Source organism: Tiliqua scincoides, chromosome 2 (genome assembly GCF_035046505.1).
Source record: "Tiliqua scincoides isolate rTilSci1 chromosome 2, rTilSci1.hap2, whole genome shotgun sequence".
In the NCBI taxonomy this organism is placed as follows: domain Eukaryota; kingdom Metazoa; phylum Chordata; class Lepidosauria; order Squamata; family Scincidae; genus Tiliqua; species Tiliqua scincoides.
The window spans coordinates 150,898,925-150,925,014 of record NC_089822.1 but is presented as its reverse complement, the minus strand read 5'-3'; the positions used below and the strand labels follow the sequence as shown (position 1 = coordinate 150,925,014).

Below are 26,090 nucleotides of genomic sequence, written 5' to 3'. Positions count from 1 at the left end.
TGCTATTCTCAGCATGTTCCACCAAGTGAATTTTCCCTGTAGTCTGCCTGCAGTTACACCCCCCCCAAATCAGTAAGATTTTCAGCCCTACCCAGTGCTCAGTTCAATTTAAGTTCTTATATTTAAACCATATCGCCATCAGGACCTCTTAACTTTATAAGTCTAAAAAAGAAAAAAAAATCACTTTACCAGCTCAAGCTCAAAAAAAATAAGACCTGCCGTGTTTCCCCGAAAATAAGACACTGTCACATTTTTTTTTGCTCAAAAAAACACACTAGGTCTTATTTGGGGGGGGGGGGGAGGTCTTATTTTTTACCCTGTACATGCCTGATCTCAGAAGCTAAGCAGGGTCAGGCCTGGTTAGTACTTGGATGGGAGACCGCCTGGGAATACTGGGTGCTGTAGGCTTATACCATAGTCTTTCGAGACTGAAGGTTGCCAACCAATCCACAGTCATTCATGTACAAAAATATACCTTACAAAAATATCCCCTCAGCACCCAGGAGGATGCCTGCCTGCCTGCCTGCCTACTCAGAAATCAGTCCCTTTATAGTTAATGGGACTTACTCCCTGGAAGGTGTGGAGAGCCTAGTAGGCAGGGTTGCCTCACTTGCTGCTTCCCGCCTCAGCTCCTCCTCAGTGTCGTCTGCCCAAGTCAGCACAGCAGGCACTTTCTAGGTGGTGCGCGGGAGTGCAGCGTTCTTGGCCACGTTGTCCACCTGCCCCCCACCCGAGGACCCCTCCTGCCCCCACTATCCTGGCCCTGATCACAACTAGGTCTTATTTTTGGGGTAGGTCTTATTTTTGGGGAAAGGGGTACCCCCAAAATAAGACCTAGTGTGTTTTTTGAGCCAGAAAAAAAAATGACAGTGTCTTTTTTGGGGGGAAACACAATATGTGGGGAACCATCTTCAGGAGCATTTGTTGATTGGATCGGGGGACCATTCTGGTGGTCTTGTGTTCTCCTTCACCTGGCCTTCAGTAAGAGCTGAGGCATGTTTACCTACTCATGAGTAAATATGCACATGATGCCCCTTTCGGTTTCCATAAGGCTCAATACATTTTCCTTGTTAGTTTTGAGACCCACCAAAGATTGGGTCATGACTCACTGTTTGGGAACCACTGCTCTAGAGCACATAGCTCTGTATCCATAAGTGAGTTAGAGGGGCATTATGTGCAAGAATACCCTCTGTTTCTTAGAAGGAACATATCTCAGTAAGTCTGTTGCATTCTCAGCAGAAACACCTAGATTTTAGCTGGGAAAACCATAATGTGACCTTGATTGGAGAAATCCCCCAGAAGCTTTTCTTCTCAGTATGAACAGTCTAAAATGATGTAGTTATTTTTATAGACCAAAATGGTTTTTCATTAGGATGGGGCTGTTAATTACATCTCTCCTCAGTAGGGTTTTAATTTCTTTCCCCCTCTAATACATAAGAACATAAGAACAGCCCCAGTGGATCAGGCCATAGGCCCATCTAGTCCAGCTTCCTGTATCTCACAGTGGCCCACCAAATGCCCCAGGGAGCACACCAGATAACAAGAGACCTCATCCTGGTGCCCTCCCTTGCATCTGGCATTCTAACATAACCCATTTCTAAAATCAGGAGGTTGCGCATACACATCATGGCTTGTACCCCATAATGGATTTTTCCTCCAGAAACTTGTCCAATCCCCTTTTAAGGGCGTCCAGGCTAGACACCAGCACCACATCCTGTGGCAAGGAGTTCCACAGACCGACCACAAGCTGAGTAAAGAAATATTTTCTTTTGTCTGTCCTAACCTGCCCAACACTCAATTTTAGTGGATGTCCCCTGGTTCTGGTATTATGTGAGAGTGTAAAGAGCATCTCCCTATCCACTCTGTCCATCCCCTGCATAATTTTGTATGTCTCAATCATGTCCCCCCTCAGGCGTCTCTTTTCTAGGCTAAAGAGGCCCAAACGCCGTAGCCTTTCCTCATAAGGAAGGTGCCCCAGCCCCGTAATCATCTTAGTCGCTCTCTTTTGCACCTTTTCCATTTCCACTATGTCTTTTTTGAGATGCGGCGACCAGAACTGGACACAATACTCCAGGTGTGGCCTTACCATAGATTTGTACAACGGCGTTATAATACTAGCCGTTTTGTTCTCAATACCCTTCCTAATGATCCCAAGCATAGAATTGGCCTTCTTCACTGCCGCCGTACATTGGGTCGACACTTTCATCGACCTGTCCACCACCACCCCAAGATCTCTCTCCTGATCTGTCACAGACAGCTCAGAACCCATCAGCCTATATCTAAAGTTTTGATTTTTTGCCCCAATGTGCATGACCTTACACTTACTGACATTGAAGCGCATCTGCCATTTTGCTGCCCATTCTGCCAGTCTGGAGAGATCCTTCTGGAGCTCCTCACAATCACTTCTGGTCTTCACCACTCGGAAAAGTTTGGTGTTGTCTGCAAACTTAGCCACCTCACTGCTCAACCCTGTCTCCAGGTCATTTATGAAGAGGTTGTAAAGCACCGGTCCCTGGACAGATCCTTGGGGCACACCGCTTTTCACCTCTCTCCATTGTGAAAATTGCCCATTGACACCCACTCTCTGCTTCCTGGCCTCCAACCAGTTCTCAATCCACGAGAGGACCTGTCCTCTAATTCCCTGACTGTGGAGTTTTTTCAGTAGTCTTTGGTGAGGGACCATGTCAAACGCCTTCTGAAAGTCCAGGTATATAATGTCCACGGGTTCTCCCGCATCCACATGCCTGTTGACCTTTTCAAAGAATTCTATAAGGTTTGTGAGGCAATACTTACCCTTACAGAAGCCATGCTGACTCTCCCTCAGCAAGACCTGTTCGTCTATGTGTTTTGAGATCCTATCTTTGATGAGGCATTCCACCATCTTACCCGGTATGGATGTTAGGCTGACCGGCCTATAGTTTCCCGGGTCCCCCCTCTTTCCCTTTTTAAAAATAGGTGTGACATTTGCTATCCTCCAATCTTCTGCCACCATGGCCGTTTTGAGGGACAAGTTGCATACCTTAGTCAAGAGGTCTGCAACTTCATTCTTCAATTCCTTAATAACTCTTGGGTGGATGCCATCAGGGCCCACCCAGGATCTTTAATTTATCAATGAGGTCTGAAACATCTTCTCTTTTAACCTCTATCTGACTTAACTCCTCGGTCAGGAGGGGCCGTTCGGGCAGCGGTATCTGCCCGAGGTCTTCTGCCGTGAAGACAGATGCAAAGAACTCATTTAATTTCTCTGCCATCTCTAAGTCTCCTTTTATCTCCCCTTTCCCTCCCTCACCATCCAGAGGGCCAACCGCTTCTCTGGCGGGTTTCCTGCTTCTAACGTATTTGAAGAAGCTTTTATTATTCCCCTTAATGTTGCTGGCCATGCGTTCCTCATAGTCTCGCTTGGCCTCCAGTATCACCTTCTTACATTTCTTTTGCCACAGTTTATGTTCCTTTTTATTCTCTTCATTAGGGCAAGACTTCCATTTATGGAAGGAAGCTTCCTTGCCCTTCACAGCCTCTCTAACTTGGCTGGTTAGCCATGCGGGCACCCTCCTGGATTTAGTGGAACCCTTCTTTCTTTGCGGTATACACCTCTGCTGGGCCTCTATTACTGTTGTTTTAAGCAGCCTCCATGCACTCTGGAGAGATTGGACTCTTTTTACCCTCCCTTTCAACCTCCTTCTAACCAGCCTCCTCATTTGAGGGAAGTCCGCCCGTCGGAAGTCAAGGGTTTTTGTTAGAGATTTGCCCGGTATTCTTCCCCCAACATGCACGTCAAAACGGATCGCAGCATGATCACTGTTCCCCAATGGCTCAGTAACGTTTACATCTCTAACCAGGTCCTGCATACCGCACAATATTAAATCCAGAGTCACCTGTCCTCTGGTGGGCTCCGTGACTAGCGTAGTGTTTGAGAAATGAATTTTTGTATTATAGGGATGTTATTGCAGTGACATATGTTGTCGTCCTCTATACATTTGCCAGATAAGTTATGATGACCCTGTTCTTGTACTTTCAGTCAAGTGCATTCTAGTGATGGTATTACAGTATATTTCCATGCTATACTGTCTGCACACTTCAAGCTGGATACTGACAAGCAAAAAGTGTTCATTAGGGCAGAAGGCATTTCTGGATATGAGAACTGGAAAGATAATGTCTGTGAGCTGTTCTGCACAAAGTAAGTACAATTTTCAATGTTTGGCATATTCTGGATTCATTGATTCGGAAAGAATATTGCTGACATGTCAAGTTATGGTCACTAATATTTTTTCCTAGTTCAGACAAGGCTAGTGTGCATGTTTTAACCAAAATATGTTGAGGCATAGTTGGTTCAGGAGAGCTGTTTACAGTTTGAACATGAAATTCACACAAGGAAGATAATTATGGGGAAACTTGCATTCAGTTTCATTCCTACAGGCTAATTTCATAGGAAAATGTGTAATGAAAATCAGAGCAGGGAAATAGGAGTTGGGGTTCTCTGCCTCACACCCATCAGGAGTCTGGGCCTAGGACCGAGTTTACTGATCTGGCTTGAATTCATTGTGTTGCAGGAGCTGTAGCACCAAGAGAGCAAAGCCATGCAAATCTTTTACCAAAGTGGGGTCTTGCACACAGAAAAGGACTATGAAGCTAGTGCTTGCATGCAGTTAGGCCTGTGCTTCCCAAACTGGCTGATGACACCCTTCTCCAGCTCTGGAACCCAGAAGTGAATGGTGATGTTTTGCATCATGTGATGATGTCACTGCCATTCACTAATGGGTTCAGAGCCTTGAGAGAGACCCTGCAAATGGTCGTAAGAGGCTCTGGGCAGGCGGGAAGGCTTTAAAGTGCATAAAACTGTGTGAGGGAGCTCTGCCTACCATGCCAAGTCTCCTACTGCCATTTGCTTGGTCACATCGCAGTCTCCTTGCTGGGCTGTGAGCACCCCACAACACCCCAGTGAGTGCCTTGTGACGCTCAGGCTGCCATGTTTCTAAGAAATCGAATTCTCTGAATCCTACCATAACTATGATATTCCTGTACTTTTTGTAGAAACGTGTTACGATTTCTGTACAGAGTTCTCACCTATCAAATGTTTATGCCAAATAAAGGTTTTGTTGACTGTTGTTGACTGTAGAAACGTGACATATGCAGAGCCCAGATTATACTTGTTAAAGTTGGCATAGCTTCTTGAAGATAGAATGGCATTGATCAGATGCCAGATTAAAGGGAGAGCACCAGGATTCAGGTCTCCTGTGTCTTGTATGCTCCCTGAGGCATCTGCTGGGCCATTGTGAGATACAGGAAGCTGGACTAGATGGGCCTGATCCAGCGGGGCTCTTACGTTCTTATCAACAAAACATGGTATGTATTGAGGTGTCATCCCCCATCTGGAAAACTCTAATAAACAGTAAGTTGTGTGCATGTTCCTGCTCTGCTATACGCCCCAGGCCTATAGTCAATTTACAGGCTGGATAGGGCAAGGCTGGGCCCTGATGTCTTAGCCTGCATACATGTAGTGTAGCCCAGGTGCATCATGGGATTGGCTGATGCAACAGGGCACAGCAGGGATGATGCAATACCCTGCAATACCATGTTACCAGACAATGAGTCATGCAATCACCAGATCGTAGCCCGCCTCTCATTGGCCAGTGCCAGTATATATTGCAGCTTGTGCAAGCTGCTGTGTGAGAGATGTTATGTGGAGTGTCTGCAGGAAGCTACGTCAGTGGATTTGGTGATCTGAATTGAGAAAAGTGCTATCTTTGCTGTTTGCTTGCTGAGCTGCCTTTGCGCTGTAAATATTGTACATACTTCAAGTAAAGGACATCTGGTGGTGGAGCACTGCCGTGTCTGTGCCTCGTTATTTACCGGGAGTATCTGCCTGACCTTGAGTCTCTGGAGCTGAGGTGTCAGCTGCGTACTGCATACTTCAACTACCATTTTTCAGGATGATGTATGCATCTGGAAACACTGTTTTGCTCATTTGATTTTTCCCACGCCTTTCTCCCTGAAGGGCACTCAAGGCAGCTATCTGTATCTTTAAGGTATCCTTAAGGTATCCTTTAAGGCAGGGGTGTCCAAAGTTTTTGGCAGGAGGGCCACATCATCTCTCTGACACTGTGTCAGGGGGCCAGGGAAAAAAAGAATTAATTTACATTTAAAATTTGAATAAATTTACATAAGTTTACATAAATGAATATATTAAAGATGAACTTATATGAATGAATGAAGGTCCTGCAATAGCTCAAGGCCTATAAAAGGCCTTGCACAAAGCAAGGCTGGCCTTTCCTTTGCTGCTGCTACTGCATCACAGACGTGAAACAGCAAGCAGTGGAGGAAGCCCTCATCCCACAGCTCATATGAGAGGTCAAACTGTTGCCCTCACGCTAAGAGCAGTTGCGTCGAGCCAGTGCGGGCTCCAGCAAATCTCTGGAGGGCCAGAGGCTCATTGGAGACCGGGGGCTCCCTCAGGGCCGCATTGAGAGGCCTTGAGGGCCGCAAGTGGCCCCGGGCCAGGGTTTGGGCACCCCTGCTTTAAGGTAAAGGATCCTTTAAGGTATCCTTTATCCTGTATCTTTTAAGGTACTGGTATCTTACAGGAAAACTGTTAAGATCATATAGCCCTTTGTTTAAATAAATTTATTTGTCCATAGTTGTATGTTTTTGCTAAGGTGTAGTTATTTTGTGTATGTTGTGTTCTTTTAAACAGGAATCTTGGTGAGCATGGTAATCTAATTGAAGGCTACATGATAATGTCAAAGCATGACATAAATAAATCCATTCCCTATAAATATTTTATTTCATGTGGTCAGAGAGGAGAGTATGAATTTATCTACAAACCTTCTCAACAAGGAGTAATTGTGAACCGCTGTTTATTCATACCACCTAATAATTCAAGAGATGCAGGTAAGGAACTATCCTTGGCATGTAATTATACTTGATTCTAGTTATATGTTACAAACAAGAGTGTGTAATGCCCAAGAAAATGATCCCAGCACGAATAAGACCTTTTGTCTTTGGAAGAGCGTGCATAGCCAGAGTGAGTATAATAAGGCATTCTTGGAAGACTCTTACAGGCCCTAGTTTATTTCTCTAAACCAGTGGTACTCAAACTTTTCTGGTCCGTGGCTCCCTTGACCTCCGTGGCTGTTGGCCATGACTCCCCATCATGTTCCTGAGGGCTGGAAGTGTAATCATTAAACAAGAAGTGACCAGAAATATTAACTATATTAATATTAATTATATTAATATATATATTAATATTAATATATTTTATATATATATATATATATATATATATATATATATATATATATAATATATCATTAATTAAATGCAGATATTAAAATATATTAATACACAGCAATATACATGCTTTATAAATGATCAGCTGCTGATCACTGTTGGAGACAGGATGCTAGAATAGGTAGATTTTGTCTGGTCCAATAGGACTTTTTTTTTTTCCTAACTTTGTAAGCATACCAACAGAATTGTTTTATCAAAGGAAGTTTGTGAACAACCAGTCTGACCAACATCTCTCACACACACACACACACACACACACACACACACACACACCCTGTGGACCCCAATCCAACTAGTCATTTCTCCCATTCTCCTTGGATAGGATTGAACTCTTTATTAATTTAATGTAATTAAATTTTTCCAGCAGCTGGGGAAAACAAAAATAAACCATGAAAATATATCAGAGCTGATAAGGGTTTGGTTAGGAGGCTGATTTGTCTTCTATACTAGGAGATGCACAGCGCAATCCTATGCATGTCTACTCAGAAGTAAGTCCCACTAGAGTCAATGGGGCTTACTCCCAAGAAAGTGAATAGGATTGGGCTGGCAATCACTTCATCAATGGCTGATAAGTATTCCCTTCAAATAGCAAGATTCATCACATTAAAAATACAGCCTCTCCTCTTCAGTCAAACAACAAAATTAATAAATCACTTTAAAAACTGTTCCCTTTTTCTGCTCTTGGCCAAGCAAAGTGTGTGCTTGTCTCTCCCCTCCCCCTTTGCCAACTGCATGGAAACAACTTTAAGACCCCTGGTGACTGGTAAAATAGGAAGCATTTTATTTGGGGAGGGGGAGGAAAGCGGGAAGGTTTGGAGATCGAAAGGGGGAAGTGGAAGAGGGAGGGGGTTGAAAAAAGAGATTTCACTTTGATGAGAAGCGATCCCAGGCTGGGAACTAGGAACCAACCAGACAAGGATCAATGAGGGTTTCTTTCTGACTGTCAGCAAGGGCAAGGACTGCAAACTGAACATACTCGGTATTTGCCAGCTGGAGAGTTGGAGTCGAAGAGGATTCAGAAGGCGGCAGCCTCGGAGACGAGGGCAGGCAGCAGCAGCCACTCTCGCAGTCCCTCTCGGAGGGAGCAGCGGAGCAACCCCCATTTCTTCTACCTTAAAAAAAAAAAGTGCAGAAGATGGAGGGGCTCTGCCCAGGAACGGTGGTGTGACTGTGTCGCTGCAAGAGGGCAGCCCATGCCTCCCTTGTGCATTCATGGCGCCTCCCCAGGGAGCTGCGCCTCACAGTTTAACACTGCTCTAAAACAATGGCTCTCAAACTTTTAGGGAGCTTTACTCCCTAAGTAAGTCTTTGCAGGGAAGGGGTGAGGGCAGCAAAGCCATCTCCAGGATTGCATTGCGGGTGTGTGTGTGTGCTTTCACTTACTTTCAGTCACTGCTGACTGCTGCAGACTCCAGGAGGTGTGGGGAGCCCTGTGCAGCCCTCTGTCGGACTCTCCGAGGCTTAGAATCTTCAAATGATGTGATCACAAAGCACTTCCAGTTTCCAGCACCCCCTTCATCCTCCTGGGGATTGCATCACTGCTCTCATCTCTTCCCCTGCCCCTTAAAGGGACTGGGGGACCTTTACACAAACTGGTGGGTCATGACCCACTAGTTTGAGAACCACTGCTCTTAACCATGTTACACCTTTGTCAAATCAGAGGATAAGACTATAGCATTCACAACCAGTGGGCAGTCTTCTGGGTAATGAATGGTGATGTTGGTAATGGGCAATAGTATGTACATTCATGCTTTCCTTCTTGGACGAGTTTGCTGCCAGACTGAGGCGAAGATCAGAAGGACTCTGAAGAGCTCAGGAAATTCAGCATGTATGTGTGCTTGTATCCATTCTAGTTTTTGAAATCTGAAATTATATTCAGTGTGTGTCTGGGGAGTGCATCCCTGCTGGTCCTGTTTAACCTCTCAGCAAGTTTCAGTATCATTGACCATGGTATCCTTCTGGGTTGGCTGACTGAATTGGGGATTGGGGGCACTGCTTTGTGGTGGTTTTGCTCCTTCTTGGCTTAAATGTCCCAGGTGGTGATGCTGGAGGACACCAGTTTGGCACCCTGACATTTAAAGTGCGGGCTGCTGCAGGGTTTAATTCTGTCTCCCATGCTTTTTAACATCCACATTAAACCGCTAAGGGAGATCATCCAGGGATTTGGAGTGGGATGTCGCCAGTATGCTGATCATACTCTGCGCTAGCTTTCCATGCCATCTTTTGCCGGGAAGCTGTGGAAGTTCTGGAGTGCTGTCTAGAGGCGGTTCAGGTCTGGATGAGGGCCAACAGATTGATATTGAATCCAGAAAACACAGAGGACTTCTTGGTCAGGAAATTCTTGATGCAGGTACTGCGTCATCTGCCCACTCTGAATGGGTTCGCACCCCCCCTCCCTGCAAAAACATATGTGTAGTTTGGGAGTGCTTTTGGACTCTCAGCTCTTCCTGGCGAGCCAAGTGGCAGTGGTGGCCAGGGATGTGTTTGGCCAGCTTCTGATAGTGTGCCAGCTGTGTACTTGAGTCGGTTGAATTTGAATACAGTGTTCCATGCCTTAGTGACTTCAAGACCAGTTTACTGTAACATGCTGTATGTGGGGCTGCCCTTGAAGATGGTTCAGAAGCTGCAATTAATGCAGAATGTGGCAGCCAGGGTGGTGGTTACTGGAGCTAGGCAGCTTTAACTCTGTGGGTCTGCTGCTTTAGCGACTGCATGGTTGTCCATTCATTTCCAAACCCAATACAAGGTACTGGGATTGACTGTTTTGCCCTATCATGTCTAGTTTTGGAGATATAGTATAGCCTCATTAGTAATGGTTCAGGCAGCTTCCTCATGAGGAAGCCATGGTGTAGGCCAGGGGTCGGCAACCTTAAACACTCAAAGAGCCATTTGGACCCATTTTCCAGAGGAAAAAAAACCTCAGGAGCCACAAAACCCTTTTGACATCTAAAATGAAGATAATACTGCATATATAGTTTTTTTCCCACCTTTATGCTCTTATAACCCTGGCCTCTGAGCGGCCCGCTTTGAGGCAGGCTGTGCAACATGGCCTTTCCCAGTTTGAAGAGCCACTTGGCCAACAGTCTGAGGCTAAGAGGCAAAGAAGGAAGGCCCATAGCCAGGGAGACAGGCCAGGGACAGACTGCACTTGCTCCCAGTGTGGAAGGGATTGTCACTCCCGAATCGGCCTTTTCAGCCACACTAGACACTGTTCCAGAACCACCTTTCAGAGCGCGATACCATAGTCTTTCGAGACTGAAGGTTGCCAACTAACTAATGCTCTTATAGGTCCCATTTTAATAATGTAGCCGCCTCTTGTAGCTTTTAGTTAGTTTTGTCATACATTCTTGTCCTGTGTTTTCAGACACCTGGTCCTCTATGGTGTTTTGCCTGATTCCAAGGCCATTCTCTGCCTGGAGAATTAGGCCCACTTTAAGCAAATTAGCTCCCCTTCGTTCCCCCAACAAATGACCCTGGTTCTGCCTTGCAGTCCTGCTGGACCCACCTCCAGGGTAGCTCGCCTGTTCAACCTGCAGAGGTCCTCTCTCCTGCCAGCAGCCTCACACCACTACAGCAGACCCTGGGCCCTCAGCAGGTCTTGGGCACAGCAGCCCCACACCAAACTCCAGTGTCTCCAGCAGTCCATTAGTCACAAAGTCAGAGTATCCAGGGCCGAGTCCAAAGTCAATAAAGCCAAGTCAGAGTCCAAGGTCAGATTCCAAAGTCAGTCAAATCAGTCAGAGTATCCAAGTCAAAGTCAATAAGCCCAGCCTAGTCTCCTCTCTTCTCCTACCTCCAACCTGCACTCCTTCTACAACCCACACCCCCTTCTTCAGTTGCTCCCTATATCCCTGAGGGCCCTATTGCCTTCAAGTGGCTGCAGCTGTGCAGCACACTCTGCTGTATGCCCAGGCCTTACCCTTAAAGGGGCCACTGCTAACACCACATCTACCTCCTCACCAGATCTTCCAGGATTCCAATACATATGTCGGTTATGACATCTGCTTATCTTACATGGATGCTAAAGAACTCCCCCCACCTTCCAGAGGCACCCTGCTGGAAGGAAAAAAGGACACAGACTCCAGAGAAGAAGCCAGAACGGGGGGGGGGGGGGAGGTGGGGGGCAACCACAGGCTAGCTTCTTCCCTGCCTGCCCTCCCTCCCTCCCTCAGGCTGCAACCCTCTCCACACTATCCTGGGAGTAAGCCCCATTGACTACAATGGGACTTCTGAGCAGACAAGTTGGTTGGAGCTCTCAGGTTGCAGTCCTCTCCACACTTTCCTGGGAGGAAGCCTCACTGACTACTTGTGAGTAGACCTGCATAGGAGGGGGCTGAGGCTGCAGCCCTCCACACCTTCCTGGGAGGAAGCCCCACTGACTACATCGGGGCTTACTCTGGAACAGACCTGCGCAGGCTCCCACTCACCCGTCCTTTCGCTTGGCCTTGAGCAGGCTTCAAGGCTGCCATCCCAGGCACCCTTTCCTGGGAGTAAGCTTCATCCACTGTAATGGGGCTTACAACTGAGTACACACGCATAGGAGCAGGCTCCATGGCTGCAATCCCAGGCACCCTTTCCTGGGAGTAAGCTTCATCTGATGTAATGGGGCTTACAACTGAGTAGACACACAGGATGTCTCCTCTGCTGTGGAAGAAAAGCCTCACCTTGCACTGGGTGGGGACCTGCTCAGGGAAAGGCGGGCTGCAAGGGCTCGAAATGGCTGAGGAGGAAGGCGGCTCAGGATTGGCTGGTAGTCGGCCAGTGAAGGGCCCTGAGCTATTCCAACAGAAAAAGCCAGGAGCCTGCTGGATGCTGATTGGCTGAGCCTGCTGGAGAGTTGGGGAAGGGAAAAACAGGGACCTTAAGCCTGCAAAGGGGGGGGGGAATTGAAAAGGGAAACAAATGCAGGGCAGGTGGGGGAGGAGGGCAGTGAGCTCAGGGGGTGGAGGGAAGCAGCCTGCATTCCCAGCACAGGTGCCTCCTGTCACACCCTTTGCCACTTTCACCTGGAGGAGCCGCAGCAGACAGCTGAAAGAGCCACATGTGGCTCTAGAGCCGCAGGTTGCCGACCCCTGGTGTAGGCTTTCTCATGAGGAAGCTGCTTGAATTCACTGAAGAGGCTATACTATTTCCCCAAAATTAGACGTGATAGGGCAAAACGGATGCCATTTTTGGAATCAGCACCCCAAATATACCCAGGAACTGGTGTAAAGTTTAAGGAAGCAAAATGTGTGTTGTCCTGTGTGATCTAAGGGACAACCTTCTATACATTCGGGTGCTCCCTCTTAGGTCATTTGAGGGGGCTCTCTTACAAGTGCCACCTTTATGAAGTCAGAGGGATTGTAGTGCAAGGGTGAGCCTTCTCTGTAGTAGCACCACAATTATGGAACTGCCCACTAGATTTTCAGCAAGGACTCAAAACATTTTTGTTTCATTTGACATTTGAGTGATGGGTCTGTGACTGCTCTCTTTGCCTCTGTAATAATGTTATAATGCTTTGGTGTAAAGATTAGCCTCCCTAATGGTTTTACTTAACGTTGTTATAATGATCATGATGTTATTTACTGTCTCATACATTGTATATTTTAATATGGTTTGTGTAATCTAATTTCTCTTGGGATACGAAAGGCGAGTATAAACCTTTTAAATAAAATAAATATAAAATATTCAGCAGGTTACTGAAATCATGGGCTGTAGGTGATAAAATGAGTCCTGGAGTATAGAAAATGACTGTAGTTAATTCACATCATATAATCCATGCAAGAAGAGAGAAGGGGTTGTGTTTTTGTTTCATGAATGAACTTTTTTTTTATCAGCAGATTGGCATCAATATGATGATATAGTATGTGCCAAGCCTTCAGAGACTTTCTTGAACAATCTTAAGAATCGTATTCCATTCTTGAAAGAGAAAAATGTTGTCAAAGGAAAGCGAATAGCAGCAGAAATAATGCTGGATAGTATCTTCAGTATACTCAGCATCTGGAATCCTGTCAATGTAAAGAACTTCTTCTTGCAATTGTACCAGTTTTACTTTGTGAATAAAAGGCAAATGGTCTATGAAACACAGCCAGTTGAATGGAGAGAGCTAGACTTTGGAGAAAAACAGGTATTTCTATGTTACTAGTAACTAGAATAAAACTTTCTAAACAAAATGGGAATGTTTGTTTCTGATGTTTTAATAGGGCTGGTTTTCAGTCATATGATTAGTTTTCAATCCATTTTTAAATAGATATTCACTGTAACGTGCACCTATTGCCCTGATGAGGCTTAAGTATAGAGATCATGAAGTTGAGATTTGTCTGATGTAAAATATTGACAAGTGTTACTTCTAATAATAGAACGTTCAGCTCTGATAACACAGGCCACATTTTGCTTCCATAAACGTTACACAAATTGCTGGGTATATTTGGGGTGCCGATTTTTTTTTTTTTAAAAATAATAATAATAATAACAACTTTATTTATATCCTGCCCTTCTCCCCAAAAGGGACCCAAGGCGGCTTACAACAGGTTAAAAATAATACAAGTATTTCTTAATTAATTAAAAATAGATTAAAACATAGTTTAACAAACAGATAAAAACATATTAACATAATTGACATATATCATAAAAAACAGTAGTCAGATAAAAAGTCAGGTAAAAAGAACATAGAGCAGCAGATCATAAAGGAATCAGGCCTGTAAAAAATACTAAAAGATGTAGAAAAAAATGTTTAAAAGGCCATGAACTCAGAAGGCTTGTTTAAACAGAAGGGTCTTCAGGCCTTGCCGAAAAGTCTCAAGAGAGGGAGCCATTCTTAAGTCAAGGGGAAGGGAGTTCCATAACGTTGGTGCCACTACTGAGAAGGCCCTATTTCTTGCCGCCGCCCCACATACCTCCTTAGGCGGCAGCACTTGTAAAAAGGCCTTCTCTGATGACCTAAGAGGACAAGCCGGATTGTACGGAAGTAGGCGATCTCTAAGATACCCTAGCCCAGGGCATTATAGGGCTTTAAAGGTCAAAACCAGCACCTTAAATTGGGCCCGGAAACAAATGGGCAGCCAATGTAGCCCCTGGAGAAGTGGGCCGACAGAGTCAAACCACCTACCTCCAGTAACCACACGGGCCGCCACATTCTGCACTAATTGCAGTTTCGGAACTGTCTTCAGGGGCAGCCCCACATAAAGTGTGTTACAATAATCTAATCTCGATGTCACCGTAGCATGGATCACGTTGGCAGGTCTGCACAATCCAAGTACGGCCGCAGCTGGCGCACGAGCCGAAGCTGAGCAAAGGTCCCCCCTAGCCACAGCCGCTACCTGGGAATCCAGGAGCAGCTGCGAGTCCAGGTGGACCCCCAAGCTGCGGACCCGCTCGTTCAGGGGGAGTGCAACCCCATTCAGCGCAAGCCGTTAGTCCAGCACCTGCATCGAGGATTTCCGAACCAGGAGAGCCTCTGTCTTATCCGGATTTAATTTCAGCTTATTAGCCCCCATCCAGATCCTCACTGCTTCCAGACAGTGCTCCAGGCCCTCAACTGCCACCCTGGAGTCTGGAGGAAAGGAGAGATAGGGCTGGGTGTCATCAGCATATTGATGGCACCCCACTCCAAACCCCCGGATGATCTCTCCCAGCAGTTTCATGTAGATATTAAATAGCATGGGGGACAGAATTGCACCCTGCGGCACCCCGCACCTCAAAGGCCAGGGTGTCGAACAGGCATCCCCCAGCACCACCATCTGGGACCGACCCTCCAAGTAGGAGCGGAACCACCGCAAAACAGTGCCTCCAACTCCCAACTTGGCCAATCGGCCCAGAAGGATACCATGGTCGAAGGTATTGAAAGCTGCTGAGAAGTCCAGCAGGACCAACAGGGATGCACTCCCCCGTCCAGTCCCCGGCGTAGGTCATCCACCAAGGCGACCAAGGCAGTTTCTGTCCCAAAGCCCGGCCTGAAACCAGATTGAAAAGGATCCAGATTATCTGCTTCATCCAAGACCCTCTGGAGTTGGGACGTCACCACCAGGATTGCCAGATTCCAGGTGCTGGTTGGAAACCCTTGAATCTAGCTTACTTGGTTTATTTTCTAGTGTCTAAACACCTTGCTCACCGCTGAGGGCTGAACATGTACTTTGAGCAGTCATGTGAATAAGATCAGAACTTCTAGAATCAGAATTTCTAGAGAAATAAATGACATTTTATTACTTTTTCCCTTTTTAAAAATTTAGATAAAAGAGTTGATGCTGGATTACTTGAGAAAAAGAGTCGATCTCCACCTTAATCACAACAGTTCAAACCGTCCATCTTGGGACACAGCACTGCAGAATAAACTGGGCGAGGCAATGATCATCCTTGAGTTAGGAGTATACTACGGTCTTCCAACATCAAAAACTGATCTGACAAACTTATGCCACCTTCTTTGTTTGGAGAAGCCAATAGCAGTTGTAGTGAATGAAGTCAAGTTGATCAAAGAGGCATTCTCAGGGCTGTGGTATGTGTTATATAACTTGGAATTTAAAAAGTTCACATGTTGGCATCTTGAATGGTTATGTAGAGTTGCAACTTTGTCTAATTTTTGACTTGAACTCTGTAATGAGCAAATTTAATTAGTTCAACCTTCTCCATGACTCTGTCTTAATACACATGTTGAATTTCTCTTGTCACACATCTGCTAAAGGTAATGAAGCTCTATCAGATGAAAATGATAACCTCATAAGTGATGTCATTTACCTCTCCCAAATACATTTTTAAAACAAATTTTATAATGTAGAGCTGCCTTGGATGTAAATATGCATGAATGTGGTATACAAATTGAAAAATAAATATTGCAAAGGAAAAGTCTCTGAGGAGAAATGTAGGATAAGCCTAAATAACTGACATGTTTGTCTTGATCACATTTTAACCCTATCTGTGGAGCACTATCTATTTTTCTTTTTAGATTGCAAAAATGGTATATTTGCGAGTTGTTGAATGAACCAGTACTAAGCTGTAGTTCAATGCATTAGGTGTGATGCAACACTTTTCCTCTATCTCATTCAGCATGGGAGAACGTTTGACTTGGTTCTGCAATGATTGTATTGAAAAAGAAGTTGACCGGTGGCTGTGGACAATCCCAGTTCTTCATCTATTTACTGCTTCTGTTGATTATAAATGTGTTCAAGAGGGTGCTCAATTAGAATCTGAAGAGACGTGGGCAAGGCTGGCAGGCCTTCCATTTGTTGGATGCAGGGATAAACAGCAAGACATCTATAAGAAGTGAGTTTGAATGCTTTATTATTTTCTGAAATATTGAAGTCATTGAGTTAAATTGATTAGACTTAGATTTCCTATTTGATATACAGTCAGTCCTTGGCATCTGCACTCTCTGTTCCTGCAAATTTGCTTATTCAAGGGAATATCAGTGTGACTTCTCACGCCATTCACTGTCCTCAGCTATCCATGGCATCTGGGGCCATTCTGAATCTGTGGTAGCCATTTTGGAGGTATTCTGTTCATTTCCTGGGGCTAGGGCAGTGATTTGCAAGCTGTTAGTGGTGGCAACAGGAATCAGGAAGTTAATATTTGGTCTTAGTGTACTTTCTAGGCTGTAAACTTCTTGCTATTCTTGCTATTAGCTTTTTGCTTATAGCATTTTTTTAAAGCAAGAAACCTGAAGATCACTTCAGGGGAATGTGACCAACATAAACAAAGGTAATGGGACTTATCATTAAGTCGTGTGTGTGCATGCATGAGATGGGCCGTAGAGATAGGATTCCTCTTTATCGACAGTTTCCAGTGTCCAGGGGGAGCAGCGGAATATATCCCTGCAAATATTGGGGAAAGCCTGTATTTAGAAGTGGCCATGCAGACCACAATATCAAATTTGGTGCTACTGTAATCTTGACAACAAGTGATGGAAGTGGTTGGAGTTTGTTACCTCAGCATTTATACTCTATTGCATCTTTCTTAATTCAGTTTTATTTTTCTCTGAGGGATAGAGCTCTGTTCTGCTTTGAGGCTGCAAGAGCAATACCTTCCACTGTACGAGCCAATTCATGCAAACATTACCTCAACTTTCTGTATATACAGGCCTTGAAATTAGTTTGATGGTTTCCAGAGTTCTGTTTATTTTTAGGACAAGACTTCGGTTGGAGGGCATGGCCCTCTTGGGTCATTTTTTTTTTTTTTTACTCTTTCTGATAACATGAAATGTAATCAAATCTTTGCTTGGATTTCTGTATATTTGCCATTCTTATCTGAGTGATGTTCCTCTCTGCCTCTGTTTGCAGCACCTTCCTACAACTAATGAAAGAAAAGCATCATTTGGTGAAAGGAGACAGAGCACTGTTCAGGTCCTGGTTCTCCTTGTTGCCTCTGAAGAATTTGGTAGAATTCATCACTGACTTTCCTGCAGATTTATTGGACTATCTTCTAGGAACTTTTCATCGACTCAACAGTGTGACAATTAACTATTGTAACTATGAGGTATGCTGTGCATGTTGTGACATCGATGTACATTATAGAATATTTGCTGCATGTAGTGATGTGACAATTGGTAGATGAGAGTTCTTAAAATATAAGTAGAGAGGTTTGGTTTTGGTGAGTAAGATAGGTTTACAGCCTAAGAGCGCAATCCTACCCTGTGCTGGAACAGGCAAGTCAAGAGGCTTGCGCTGTATCCAGAGCAGGAAAGGGGCCATAAGCAGCTCAGCCAGAAGCAAGGGGAAACGTTTCCCCCTACCTCTGAGTAAGGGCAACTGGCCCCTATGGGTCTCCTTGGACTTGTGCCACGTCTTGAGGTGGGACAAGTCTGAGGAGAACGGAGCGGTTTGGATCTGCTCTGTTCTCCCTGGAAACGTGGGTTGGGATCCGGCATAACTGTAGGATCCCAGCCCCGCCTCCTGGTCCCCACTCACCCCTGGTGCTGCCCAACGCCTGCCCTCCCCCTGCCCAGGAACGCCTCCTCCCCACCCCAGTGCATCTCTTGCTGACACTCCGCTTCACCTCAGAGCCTTGTGTTGGTACAGCCATGCCGATGCAAGGCGCTCAGAGGAAGCTGGTGCAGAGGCTTGCGTCGGCCTCTGCAGGTCAGTGCTTCTCTGAGCGCTAGCCCAGTTTCCTCCTGAGGAGGCGCAAATGTGCCTTATGGCACATTTGCAACCCTCCTGGACCCAAGTCAAGGGCTGGATTGCTCCCTGAGTCTCACTGAACACAGTGGGCTTTTTCTGAATAAAATAACAATGTTTTTCTCTAAATACCTCTAAACACCTCTAAATACAGAATGCTGTGTGCTGCAAAGCAAAAAAAAATTATAGTAATAATGAAGTCATAAAGTTGTTACGATAGTCAGGTCCTTGAACTTGAGCCAGTTTAACTGAGGCAACATATTTTATACCATGTGAATTTTTTTCATATTGGAAGAGGAACCCCTTTACTTTCCTGTAACTCTGAGTAGTGTAATGTGGAAACCCAAGATGAAAGGAATGGGCAACTCCCCCATTTGACAGTGCAAACAACCATTAAACAAGGCAGGCAGGGCAACTAATGCATCTCTTGCTGACACTCGGCTTCAACCCCAGGAAGGAGAGCCATTCGCCCATTGAAAAATGTCTAAAGCAATGAAGAGCAACAACGCACTAAAATTGCATTTTACAGCCAAAGTGGAGCATTGTAAATTCCATTGGTTTCAATGGGAAAGTTACCTGGAATGGCTGTACACTTGGGATCTAGTGAGGCACAAATCATGAGCCTGTGCCCTTGCACGACTCCATACCTATTCTTGGTGAACCCCCAAGACAGCAAGAGTGTGGAGCAACTCACCACCAGCACTTGATATGGTAGGGCCATGGGGACACTTACTGAGCACCTGTGAGGTGCAGCAATAGACCGTCTTCTTCCCCCAGTGCCATTTTATAGTTCCTGGATCTCTCCTATCCCGAAGCTGCACTGGAATCTGGTGCATTCAGTAGTTGTTAAAGGGCACCAAGGAAAGCAGTAGTGGACCACTTTATAAATCCCAGATGTCCTGACTCAACCCCTGATATTGTTGGGGGGGGGGGGAATCAGGAAGTTGTAAAATAGCATTGGGAAGAAAAAGAGACTCTGCTGCTATTCACCATTCGGTTCTGAGTAGCTTACAGGGCAATGGGGATGGGCTGACAGGACACAATAGGGAGGTGTAGGTGGTGACTGCAGGGAGATGTGATGCGAAGGAGGACCCACTACTTATATAACTATAGGAGTGGTGTTGAAGGAGGGCAGTCGCTCCTTTGCTGTTATGTTAGTTTGATGGTGTCCAGCAAAGCTAACCAGGAACTTGGCAGCATCGGATGAGAGTGCTCTTTCGCTACTGTCATGGTAACCGCAGGTAGTGGCATGCAGAAAGTTTTATATTCATTTGGTGCCTGCTTTAGGCATCATGGGAGGTAGCAGGAGTGGGGGGGGGAGTGTGCTGCTAGAGGGGATTTCAAAGAGCCCACTTGAGTTAAGCCTATGTTTAGGAACAGATTCCGGGTTTCTGGTACAGATATACTAAAAAAATTTTCTCAGTAATTGTGTCTGCTAATGAGGCAACTCTGGAGATCTAATGGAATCTAATACAGAATTGAGAAAATACCTGTGGAAAAACAAGATCGTCCACCGATAATTTGGAATATTGTGATAATCTCATGCAGTTTAATTTTTGTGATGCAGGGAGGTAGTAAAATTACTGAAGTGCAATTCTGTTCTAGCAGAATTGGAACCTTGAACACCTTAGGGCCCAATTCTAAGGACATGTTATGCCAGCCAAATATACATTCCACCAGCATAATGTGCTTTGTAGCTGTCACAAATGTGACTCTGCCAGAGAGCTTGTTCTTTTTCACTGCCACTGGAGGCAGCGAGCAGCCTGGCCCCTGTGGCAACAGGTGCTCACTACCACATGTAAGGCTGCACAGGGCCTGTGGAGGGTCGGCATGGCATGGCATGGCAATGGGACAGGAAGGACAGTGGCATCAGACCTGGGAAGGGCGTGGGTTTGGCAGCAGTGGCACTTGCCAAATCCTAACTCCTTCTCTGAGTTGCTTTCAGTGATCGAGCTGAACTAATGCCTGCAATATTAATGGTGCAGATACGAGTTGACCCACTGGGCCTGCAGGGGCTTACCTCGGGGCAAGAGGACAAATGTATAAATAAATGTATTAAAAGGGAAGGAAGGAAGGAAGGAAGGAATACAATACAAGGTAAAGTTTAAGAATACAATTTAGGAATAATATCATCAGGCCGACAAAGTTAAAAAAAAATATACTAGTTGGCATTACTCTGGGAGCATAACTTCAAGGCATGTATAGAGTTCTGGAACACCGTCCCTCAGAATGGCCAATTTCTTTGCTATGTTCAGCAAATAGTAGGCAACTAGAGCACACCCCTAGAGAATTTTTTACACCCTGTCGAAGGTTTCCGCCAATAAGAAGCCTTGAAACCTCCAAAGGGTCTGGAAAGATGATGAAACTCACTCCTACCCCATCCCTACTGGGGAACACAGCTAAGAATAATTCTTAACAGTCATCCTGGCCTTGAAATGCCCGAATAATCTAATAAATGAAGTGCCATTTGTAATACAATTTCAATGGCCAGTCTACCCCTTGGGACCAGAAACTTGGAGGGTCACAGCAATTTGATAACCCCAGCTGTTTCACAAACTGAATTTTACAGCCTCCTCTCCTAGCAGGGCTGACACAGGTTGGTTGCACAAGATGGAATCCAGGGCACTTTAAAATCGACAGTAAAATTCTCCATTTTTTCTTAATTTCAATGAAAAAAAGACATCTGTTTCATTGTAGGTTATGTATGCCCATAACACTGTGTAGCACATTATGGGTTCCAAGTCATAGTAGGTATGTGCAGCTCTTGGTTTTAGAAGCAGGGTGCCTCTGATTGCCAGGTGCAGGGGAGGGCACCAGGATGCAGGTTGTGTCTATTGTGTGCTCCCTGAAGCATTTGGTGGGCCACTGTGAAATACAGGAAGCTGGAGTAGATGGGCCTTTGGCCTGATCTGGTGGGGCTCTTCTTATGTAACACAGTGATTCTCAAACTTTTCAGCACCGGGACCGGTAGGGATCTGCGAATACAGGGGCCTCATGTATAGTTCTTATCCATTTTGGTGCATTCCCTTCATGAAGGGCCAAACCAAAGAAACCTTGCATATGCCCTCTTGATACACAGACAATACATAACTATATTGTTCTAAGGGCACAATCCTAACCAGGTCTACTCAGAAGTAAATTCTATAGTGTTAAATTGATCTTACTCCCAGGAAAGTGAGGTTAGAATTGCAGCCTAAGTCTTGTCTACAGCACATCCCACAGTCAAACCAAATGTCTCATGCTCGCCTTCCCTGTGCGGATTGGTTCATTCACATGCCATAGCAAAGAGAAGCAGAAACATTCTGGCAAAATTAACTCAAGTAGCTTTGGCTTCATTGATGGTTGATTAGGAGGTGTTCTATTCAGCAAAATATTGGAGGTATTTTCTGAATTAATCTTTGTTAACTCATTACCAGCAGGTAGAAAAACTTCTGGAGAAGATTATATATGTCACCAAAAATAACCAAAATGGGTAAGTAAAACATGTGTGTGCGTGTGCACCCTCCTGATACAATACTCAGTTGGAAGAAGGTCTGCTAACCTCTTACCTCTGTGAGCTTGTGTGTGGCTGGAGCTCACTTCCTGTTTGCGATCATGCAAACTGGAAATGAGCTGCGATAACAGATTGAAGCTCATTGCAGCCGCGTGAAGGGTCACAGAGGCGGCTGCAAGCCACCAGGACCCTCCAGGAGGCTACAGGATTTCCCCAGGTATTTGGGGATGTCCTACGGTTCCCGCAGTGCTTTGATCGCTGCGGTGCCATCGAGGCCGCCCCCTGCTCTTGCCCCTGCAACAACTTAGTGTGGTCCCAAAGTCTGAGTAGGACTTTGGGAACCACTGCTCTAGTTAAGTGACTTCCCAGGTGACTTGGTAATATTGATGTTACTGCTGATGGAGCCCTGAACTTTTGGCTTACGTTAGACAGGAGATGGACGTGAGGAAGGATGCTCATTTTCCTTTAGATTTAAAGGTGCAAATTTTTCCCTTTCTGTTGGCAGCATAACTACAGAGGATTTTCTGTAAAACTTCCCTCCCCCTTTCTGGCAGCAAGGCTACAGTGAGCCACTATAGCTGGCCTCTATGTTGAAATAACTCTTGATGTTCTCCATATTCTGCCAGTATTTCCACCCACACAAAGCCGTGTCATTTATAACATTTTGTCCTTTAACAGTATTGGAACAGGATGAAGCACTTGCCTTGTGGCTGAGGAAAGACAAGAATATAAATATGCTTAAAAAATAAACAGAATAGTACAGCACTGTAGGAACTGTCAGGGAAAGTCTGTTTTAGAAGCAGCACAATTGATTCCTTTGTTTGCTCAGAAGATTCTATAAATGCTGCAGATAAAATAAGATGCATAACAAAGCATGTTCTTGAGGGTAGTCTTTGCAAGAACTGGGTATGGTAAGTAAATTGTAGTGTTTCCATACTGTGTCTGGGAAGCTGAGGCTGAGAGGGAGTGGCTTGCCTAAGGCCACCTGGTTGAGTTCATGGCAGAAGTGAGTTTCGAACCAGGGAAGTTTTAATTAATGACTTGTTTGATTAATCACTGCTCTATGTAGAAATAATTTGATCCCTTTACATTGCAAAAGTAACTAGCAGTGTTGCAAACCTTCTTGCAGCTCACTGCAACAGGGTATTTGGGACTCATCTGTGACTGTCAGCTTAAGACTTCATCAGCAGATATGTAAGAAAGTCCAGACAGTACAGCGTTACAAGTTACCAGTGATGTCTGCAGAGATTGTTTCAAGGATCCTTGGACTTGCACATTTGGAGGTGAGCATCTATCTGCATAATACACCTTTTGTAATTCAGCCTCAGTCTCTTCCTTGTTATCTTGAACCACTTTACCAGTCTGTGTGGGGAGAGACTGTCAGGAAACTTAGAAAAACGGGATGAATTTGTTTCATCTGCTGCGAAGATCACCCCAAAAACTTCTTTTTCAGGTGGCTTTGCCTTCAGGTTCTTTGTGACATCACCAGCAATGCATAAGTTATATCCCTGAAGTTTCTCCAGAACTGCAAAAAAGAAAATGTCTTCCAGACAATACTTAATTAACTTGGGGAACAATCCAGCCATTGACTTGGGCTGGCACAAGTCCCTTGTGCTGGCCTATGGCACATTTGCACCTCCTCAGGAGGGAGCCAGGCTGGAGCTCAGAGAAGCACCTCCGTGCTGGCTTCCTCCGAGCGCCTTGTGTCGGCCTGGCTACACTGATGCAAGACTCTGAGTTAGGTGAGGGGGATGGGGAGGAGGTGGGCTGGAGGCGTTCCTGGGCAGGGGGAGGGTGGGCGGTGGGCAGCCCAAGGGCAGGTGGGAGTGGGAGGCAGGGCTGGGATCTGGCAGTTATGCCGGATCCCAACCCCTGTTCCCGAGGAGAACGGAGCAGCTTCAAGCTGCTCCGCTCACTTGGACTTGTGCCTCCTCGAGGTGGCGTGAGTCCAAGGAGACCTATAGGGACCAGTAGTCCTTACCCGGAGGTAAGGGGAAATGTTTTCCCCTTACCTCTGGCTGAGCTGCTTAGGGCGCCTATCCTGCGCAAGCTTCTTGGCTTGCCTGTTCCAGAGCAGAATAGAATTGCACCCTTAAGGAATTTACTACCAGAAGATGTGGTGAAGGCCATATAAGCAGTTCAGATAGTTTTGGCTAAATTGAATCTCCTTGTTCAGAGAAAATGAAGACAGGAGCATACAGCAGGCCAGTACTGAAAACAGAATGGTGGTCTAAATGTAGCTGGATTAGATCCAGTAGTGATCCAGCATTAACACTGGGAAGAAATTAGTTATTGCTAAGCTAGAAAGAACTGGGGAAGGAGCAATGCTTAACTGTGTTGGTAATCATTACGGCAATGCAATGAAAGCAATGATTACAGAGTTGGGATGAAATGACAATCATGTGTGAAGGGATAAAGATGGAAGCACAAAACACACCCCTACAGACAAGTAAGAGTGGAGACTCTGGGAGGAAGGGGCATACTTCTTAAACTTATGGGCAGAGTTGCTAGTGATGTATGCAATCTTGTTATGAAGTTGCGTAGTGTCCCTCATAGCGTAAGGGTCTTCACATTGTGAAGTCCTCCAAGGCAGTGCATTGGCACAGATGCACACCTTGGCACTCTTTGGTTACATTGATGGTCCAAACACTGCACAACTATTTTGTCAGGCATCTTTGTCTACTGTTGCTGTTATTGCAAGAGAAAGTTAGGGAGGTCCCAGTCACCTGCTGCTGGTCCCCGATGGCAACACCCTATTCTGCATTGTCAGCCCAGTGTGCTACTAGGTATGTTTGGAGGCTGCCAGAGCTCAGTTTGACCTATGTTTCATGCATTTGAAGAGTTGATGGGTTAGCATACCAAAGTTCTGACTGTCATTCTTATGCTGCAATTTTCAGTTCAGGAAATGATATGAAGGAGGGTAGAAAAGTTTAACTTCGACTGGCAGTGGCATGCTTGCCAATACTGACTATAAATCCCTTGTAAATCAGAATTGGATAGCATGTTTTAAAGTGAGTTTGCAAAACATGCTTAGCATGCGTGCACATATAACTCTTAAACAATGTAAAAACAAGAGTAGCAGAATTTGTATCTTTGTCAGGCCACCGTATGACCCCACCAACTGCTTAAATAATTCTTTCTTGAACTTGTTAACAATTACTTTTGTTAATGATTTTGAAGTTGTGTGTGTGCCAGTATTCCCTCTAAGGGGTCCACACTAGTGCTTGGAACCCTTCAGCAGCACTGCAACTTGTTGCAATGCTGCATCCAGATGTTCAATGATGGTTTGATCATCGCTGAACTTGCAGGTTGCCAAGCTCTGCACTGCATGGGGCTCACCTGGAGATGCATGGCTGTGCACCTTAGAGGGAACAGTGGTGTGTTTTCTTCTTTTGTCTATCTGTCAAAATTCATGGATGGTTGTCCTTCAGTTCAGCGTCTTATAATTATTGTATTGAACAATAGGGTTCAACTGAGAAAAACATATTCAAAGCATTTTATGAAGCTACAAGGACCTGGCTTTGGAATAATCTGCCAAAATCTTTGCTGAAAACATATACGCGTTCAGAAGTAGCACTTACTTCTCCAGAGGAACTTGTGGTTAGTACTCAAACTATGTGTTTCCTAAATTCTTGTCTCAAACCTTGTCAAGATAAATAACCTTTGTTTAGCTTTGTATTTCTTCTGTTAGCAGTTCTTTTATTTTAGCAGTTCTTTTCATTTCTTAATGGAAAGATACATCAGTTGCTGGTTCTGATGTGTTCACAGATGTCTCAGAGAATTTTTTGCCTTATTTTGTCACAGTGTAATTCTGACTTCCTGGAATGGTGACCCTGGATTCTCTGTTAGCCATATACCTATTACCAAGGCCTGTCAAAAAGGGAAATTTCCATGTGAGATGTATTACTTCCTGTTAGTTGAAATTTCTGGAAGCAAACTGAGTTGAATTGCCTTCGCAGGGTGAGATTCTCCGAGTCCTGCACTCAAGCCACATGAGTTCTGTTGGTTTTCAAGATAGTTTGTGGTGTTAGTGAATCAACATTTGAGTTGCCAGAGTGACCATAAGCAATCCCAGTTTTGTTAAGGACAGGAAAAAAGAGTGTGCATGTGTAGAGTGGAAATTGTAGGGAGTTGTGTGCAAAGAACCTTACAACTTAGAAAATAATGTTTATCGGAAGGAGGACTTGGGAGCATAGTGCCTTCCACAGGTTATGAAAAGGTATGCA

The 26,090-nt window shown here is 45.2% G+C and overlaps 1 protein-coding gene across 4 annotated transcripts in view; it reads left to right on the top strand.

Moving 5' to 3' along the window:
- The window catches only part of RNF213 (ring finger protein 213), a 125,223-nt gene that overhangs the window by 9,213 nt on the left and 89,920 nt on the right, over window positions 1–26,090 (top strand). The window contains exons 4-12 of one of the 4 annotated variants that reach the window (XM_066616877.1): window positions 4,019–4,177; window positions 6,692–6,888; window positions 13,107–13,393; window positions 15,495–15,757; window positions 16,306–16,521; window positions 17,535–17,730; window positions 21,788–21,843; window positions 22,994–23,147; window positions 25,330–25,464. In XM_066616877.1, the coding sequence (XP_066472974.1) occupies window positions 4,019–4,177; window positions 6,692–6,888; window positions 13,107–13,393; window positions 15,495–15,757; window positions 16,306–16,521; window positions 17,535–17,730; window positions 21,788–21,843; window positions 22,994–23,147; window positions 25,330–25,464 (1,663 nt within the window). Of the gene's footprint in view, window positions 1–4,018; window positions 4,178–6,691; window positions 6,889–13,103; window positions 13,394–15,494; window positions 15,758–16,305; window positions 16,522–17,534; window positions 17,731–21,787; window positions 21,844–22,993; window positions 23,148–25,329; window positions 25,465–26,090 lie in introns of those variants that run through there. The other 3 variants (XM_066616878.1, XM_066616876.1, XM_066616879.1) reach the window with 3 other exon arrangements.